At 43.6% G+C, this 6447-nt stretch overlaps 1 protein-coding gene across 1 annotated transcript in view; it reads left to right on the forward strand.

Moving 5' to 3' along the window:
• Positions 1-3161, forward strand: part of LOC145877253 (tripartite motif-containing protein 16) — an 8036-nt gene extending 4875 nt beyond the window's left edge. Inside the window, exons 4-6 of the mRNA XM_082972554.1 lie at positions 359-518; positions 644-703; positions 935-3161. Coding sequence (XP_082828680.1) covers positions 359-518; positions 644-703; positions 935-1443 — 729 coding nt within the window. The 3' untranslated portion in view covers positions 1444-3161. The remainder of the gene's footprint in view (positions 1-358; positions 519-643; positions 704-934) is intronic.
• Positions 3162-6447: the final 3286 nt, after the last annotated feature.

A 6447-nucleotide genomic window follows, 5' to 3' on the forward strand; every position in this document is an offset into this window, starting at 1 on the left:
CTCTCTCTGTGTGTCTCTCTCTCTCTGTGTCTCTCTCTCTCTGTGTCTCTCTCTGTGTCCCTCTTTGTCTCTCTGTCCGTGTCCCCCTCTCTCTGGGTCTCGGTGTCCCTCTCTCTGTGTCCCTCTGTCCCTGTCTCTCTCTCTCTCTGTCTCTCTCTCTCTGTCTCTCTCTCACTCTCTCTCTCTCTCTCTCTCTCTGTGTGTCTCTCTCTCTCTCTCTGTGTCTCTCTCTCTGTGTCCCTCTCTCTCTCTGTCTCTCTCTGTCTCTCTCTGTCTCTGTCTCTCTCTCTGTGTCTCTCTCTCTGTGTCCCTCTCTCTCTCTGTCTCTCTCTCTCTCTCTGTCTCTCTCTCTCTCCAGAGTTATCAGTCTCTCTCCAGTATCAGTGTATCTTCAGACTTACCCAGCATCGTTGTCCGTCCTCTTCAGTACTTTGGAGATGTGAGTAAGACTGTGTCTGAACTGAGAGAGAAACTAGAAGACTTCCTTAAAGGAGAATGGACCAAGATCTCCACTACAGGTGTGTTGAAAACAATCAGAACATCAACTTTAGACCATTGAAAGTTCCCTACTAGTCATATACATGTGGAATATGGTATGATGATAACATTCCCTCTCTCTGTCAATGTGTTTGTGTGTCTGTAGTGAATATAGTGGAGGTTGTTCTGCCTCCAGAGCCCAAGACCAGAGAACAGTTGTTACAATGTGAGTCTCTTTATTGTGAAGTAACTAACAGTCTCTTTTTACTGCCACTCCTAACAATCCCTCTAGAAATATATAGCAATAGTAGATCTAATCAAAGACTGGGTATCTATCTGACTCCTCATATTTCTCTGATTTGATCTCTGCTGTGCTCTAATCAAAGACAGGGTAGATACAGTATCTGACTTAACTTATTGTTCTGACTCCCCTCATTGGTCTCTGCTCTTCTCCCAGATTCCTGCCAGCTCACACTGGACCCAAACACAGCATACACACTCCTCTCTCTGTCTGAAGGGAACAGAAAGGTGACCTATACAGGCCAAGTCCAACCATATCCTGACCATCCAGACAGATTCACCAACACGTTGCAGGTTCTGTGTAGAGAGGGTCTGTCTGGACGCTGTTACTGGGAGGTGGAGTGGAGAGGTGGCGTTTATACCGCAGTCTCATATAAAGACATCAGCAGAACAGGGTCAGATAATAGATTTGGATTCAATAACAAGTCCTGGAGTTTACAGTGCTATAGAGGTGGTTATTATTTCATACACAATAATGTTAAGACTAAAGTATCAGGCCCTCAGTCCTCCAGAGTAGGAGTGTACCTGGATCACAAGGCAGGTACTCTGTCCTTCTACAGTGTCTCTGACACAATGACCCTCCTCCACAGAGTCCAGACCACATTCACTCAGCCCCTCTATCCTGGGTTTTGGCTCAATGGTACTGCTGAGCTGGTTAAACTGTAGTAGGGTCCACATAGATACTAGTCATGCTGGTGTAGTCTATAGCTGAGCTGGTTAAACTGTAGTAGGGTCCACATAGATACTAGTCACGCTGGTGTAGTCTATAGCTGAGCTGGTTAAACTGTAGTAGGGTCCACATAGATACTAGTCATGCTGGTGTAGTCTATAGCTGAGCTGGTTAAACTGTAGTAGGGTCCACATAGATACTAGTCATGCTGGTGTAGTCTATAGCTGAGCTGGTTAAACTGTAGTAGGGTCCACATAGATACTAGTCACGCTGGTGTAGTCTATAGCTGAGCTGGTTAAACTGTAGTAGGGTCCACATAGATACTAGTCACGCTGGTGTAGTCTATAGCTGAGCTGGTTAAACTGTAGTAGGGTCCACATAGATACTAGTCATGCTGGTGTAGTCTATAGCTGTGCTGGTTAAACTGTAGTAGGGTCCACATAGATACTAGTCATGCTGGTGTAGTCTATAGCTGAGCTGGTTAAACTGTAGTAGGGTCCACATAGATACTAGTCATACTGGTGTAGTCTATAGCTGAGCTGGTTAAACTGTAGTAGGGTCCACATAGATACTAGTCATGCTGGTGTAGTCTATAGCTGAGCTGGTTAAACTGTAGTAGGGTCCACATAGATACTAGTCACGCTGGTGTAGTCTATAGCTGAGCTGGTTAAACTGTAGTAGGGTCCACATAGATACTAGTCACGCTGGTGTAGTCTATAGCTGAGCTGGTTAAACTGTAGTAGGGTCCACATAGATACTAGTCATGCTGGTGTAGTCTATAGCTGAGCTGGTTAAACTGTAGTAGGGTCCACATAGATACTAGTCATGCTGGTGTAGTCTATAGCTGAGCTGGTTAAACTGTAGTAGGGTCCACATAGATACTAGTCATGCTGGTGTAGTCTATAGCTGAGCTGGTTAAACTGTAGTAGGGTCCACATAGATACTAGTCATGCTGGTGTAGTCTATAGCTGAGCTGGTTAAACTGTAGTAGGGTCCACATAGTTACTAGTCATGCTGGTGTAGTATATAGCTGAGCTGGTTAAACTGTAGTAGGGTCCACATAGATACTAGTCATGCTGGTGTAGTCTATAGCTGAGCTGGTTAAACTGTAGTAGGGTCCACATAGATACTAGTCATGCTGGTGTAGTCTATAGCTGAGCTGGTTAAACTGTAGTAGGGTCCACATAGATACTAGTCACGCTGGTGTAGTCTATAGCTGAGCTGGTTAAACTGTAGTAGGGTCCACATAGATACTAGTCATGCTGGTGTAGTCTATAGCTGAGCTGGTTAAACTGTAGTAGGGTCCACATAGATACTAGTCATGCTGGTGTAGTCTATAGCTGAGCTGGTTAAACTGTAGTAGGGTCCACATAGATACTAGTCATGCTGGTGTAGTCTATAGCTGAGCTGGTTAAACTGTAGTAGGGTCCACATAGATACTAGTCATGCTGGTGTAGTCTATAGCTGAGCTGGTTAAACTGTAGTAGGGTCCACATAGATACTTCAATAAAAGCCCCACCTCCTCTCGCTCAGCCATTCTAACAGTGGAAGCCAGGATCTGTGAGAAACTATGATAATAAACTGTGAACAATAATGAAGCCATGTTTGTCTGTGTGAGTGAGGATTTATTATTTAATTGTGTGATAACTTTAATTCTGTGATAACTTTATGTAATACATCCTCTGTTTCCTAACTGAATAAACATTTTAAGATAGCAGTTGGTTCAGTCTGATCATCTCATGTACTGTTGGAACTTTATTTTAATCCTTTTTCACTATTTTAATTTTTTTAATGACAAATTCCAGAGCCTCTGTATACATTTTTACACATTTTTTTCCCCACTCTCTACTTTGTACAATGACAGAGAAAGTGGGACTGTCGTTTTTCTGACAAGTTCTCTCATTGATCTCAGGTTCAGCCACCAGGGGGCACCCACCCTCCATGAAAACTTTCATAGGCTCTCTTTCACTCAGTAATCATGTAACAAGTCGACAGGCTCCCAGAGGCAGGGCAATCAAAGGCTCCAACTCACTGAAGTGCCCATCAGCCCAGCCATTGTTATTATTCATACCAGCCGTTCTACAGTCCCTGAAGCGGGTTGATTAGTAGGTTGGAACCCCGTTACAACGGACACTTTACAATGACGCAACAATCAGCGTTTGAGCTGGACACACTCATTTAGAACGCTGGTTTAGAACGCTGTTTTAGAACACTCATTTAGAACGCTTGTTTAGAACGCTCATTAGAACACTCATTTAGAACCCTCTTTAAAACGGACAGTTTCCAATGACGCAACAATCAGCGTTTGAGCTGGACACACTTTTTTCAGAAACTATTTTACACAAAACACACACAGTCCTTACAAAGTTTATCTCCAGAATGTGAGCAGTTTATTTTTGGATGCAAATGGTTCAGATATTCACAGAAGTATATATATATATATATATATATATATATATATATATATATATATATATATATATATAGCACAACACAATCATCCTAACCGGAAAAAATGTAGGCTACATTTGTCGTAGCGCTAACTGAAGAAAGATTGACCCAACACAAGCAGTCATATTTTATAACTCTCGGCTGACGTAAACTACAACATGAATTAGCTAATAGCAAAATACTATGAATAATTAATCACATCACGGGGTGAGCTCACCATTGATCGAAATAATTAGGTAAAACACTTTCTAGAAATGGAAAGTTATCCGAGATTAGTTTCAGCGCGCAGCCATGCATTTTTTTCCCCCACAGAAACCGAAGATAATAAAAGACAAGATGTGTCACGTCCTGGCCAGTATAAGGGTTAATTGTCATTTTAGTTTGGTCAGGACGTGGCAGCGGGTATTTGTTTTATGTGGTTCAGGGTGGTGTGTTAGTTAGGAGGGCGTTTGATTTATTATTTTTGGGTTTTGAGTTATGGTCTATGTTGATGTATTTCTATGTGTAGTCTGGTTGATCTGTTTCTATGTTGAGTTAATTGGGGTGGACTTCCAATTGAAGGCAGCTGTGTGGTGTTGCCTTTGATTGGAAGTCCTATATTAGTTGGGTGTGTTTGTCTGTGTATTTGTGGGAGATTGTTCCGTGTTTAGTGTGTGTAAACATAACAGGACTGTCAGTGTATCGTGCGTTCGTTTTTGTTATTTTGTATGTTCGTTTTGGAATTTATTAAAAGTTCAAAATGAACCATCTCAACTCTGCTGCATATTGGTCCTCATTTTCCGATGATGATTTCGCCATATCGTCCTCCGACGAAGAAATCCCTGACAGAATCTCCCACCAAACCAGGACCAAGCAGCAGAGGAATTTTGATTTGGACAAACGGGAGAGATGGACTTGGGAGCAGGTTATGGCCGGAGAAGGCCCATGGAGTAAGGCTGGTATGGACCGGGAACGTTTCCGAGGGACACGACTGGCGTTGAAGCACGAGAGGCACCGCCAATAATTTTTTTTGGGGGGGGCACACGGGTAGTTTGGCCTAGGAAGAGCCGGAAGCCAGCTACCCGTTTTTTTTTTTCAAATTTTTTTTTTGTAAATTTTTTAGCCAGCTACCCGTGGTTATATGGAGGAGCGTATGAGGTGGAGAGCGCCATGTTTCGCTGAGGAGCGCACTCTCTCACCCATACGCACGCACAGTCCGGTGCGCATTATTCCAGCTCCTCGCAGGTGCCGTGCTAGAGCGGGCATCCAGCATGGTAGGAGGATGCCTGCGCAGCGCATCTGGTCGCTGGTACGCCTCCGAGGACCAGGCTACCCAATGGGACTCCCTATGGGACTCCCAATCACAGCCAGTTGTGATACAGCCTGGATTTGAACCAGGGAGTCTGTAGTGACGTCTCTAGCACTGATGTGCAGTGCCTTTGACCGCTGCGCCACTAGGGAGTCATAAGGCCATGTAGCTTCAAAATACAACACAAGATAATACTTCTCTGACGCAATTAGCATTGTTTTACAGAGCTGATAGAAAAATGTAGCTAGCTACCTAAGCACGATTGAATATAACACCATAAAGGTTATAAAATGAGTAACGTTACCTCACGTGTCCGCGGTTATAAAGAATATACACAAATCTATTATGCTACAATAGAAACGACATACGTAATAATGCACTTACTTTGATAGAAACGCACACATTTCCAAAGTTATTATTAGTAAGGAAAACAATGAGGGCAACAGATGGAAAATGTCAACACGTGTGCAGATCCTGTTCTGACCGGAGATGAGCAAATGTCTGCAGACTTGAACTGCACAAACAATTGGAAAGTGCTTGGGGAATTTTGTCCGGGTCAGAAATGTCCCAAAAATTAAATTGTCCGCAAAAGTAAAAAAAAAAAGGACTATTTTTATGTGAATGAATGAGGTAGGCGGAACACACCTCAATTCAAACTGTTCTTAGAAAATAAAAACTTGTTAAGAAAAACATTTGAAATTGAAGTTTGAAAACAGCCTATAAATAAAAACAGTCTGCGTGCTTTGGTTTGAGAGCAGCGCGGATTAAATGCACTGTTACGTATCAATCACATTCTGGAATGGAGAGAACATTCTAACATCACGAGTATAAAAAACTCACGCTGGGGCGACCGATAGAGATATTAGGAACTCACGCTGGGGCGACCGATAGAGATAATAGGAACTCACGCTGGGGCGACCGATAGAGATATTAGGAACTCACGCTGGGGCGACCGATAGAGATATTAGGAACTCACGCTGGGGCGACCGATAGAGATATTAGGAACTCACGCTGGGGCGACCGATAGAGATATTAGGAACTCACGCTGGGGCGACCGATAGAGATATTAGGAACTCACGCTGGGGCGACCGATAGAGATATTAGGAACTCACGCTGGGGCGACCGATAGAGATATTAGGAACTCACGCTGGGGCGACCGATAGAGATATTAGGAACTCACGCTGGGGCGACCGATAGAGATATTAGGAACTCACGCTGGGGCGACCGATAGAGATATTAGGAACTCACGCTGGGGCGACCG

Source organism: Salmo salar, unplaced genomic scaffold (assembly GCF_965601325.2).
Source record: "Salmo salar unplaced genomic scaffold, fSalSal1 ptg000743l, whole genome shotgun sequence".
In the NCBI taxonomy this organism is placed as follows: Eukaryota; Metazoa; Chordata; class Actinopteri; order Salmoniformes; family Salmonidae; genus Salmo; species Salmo salar.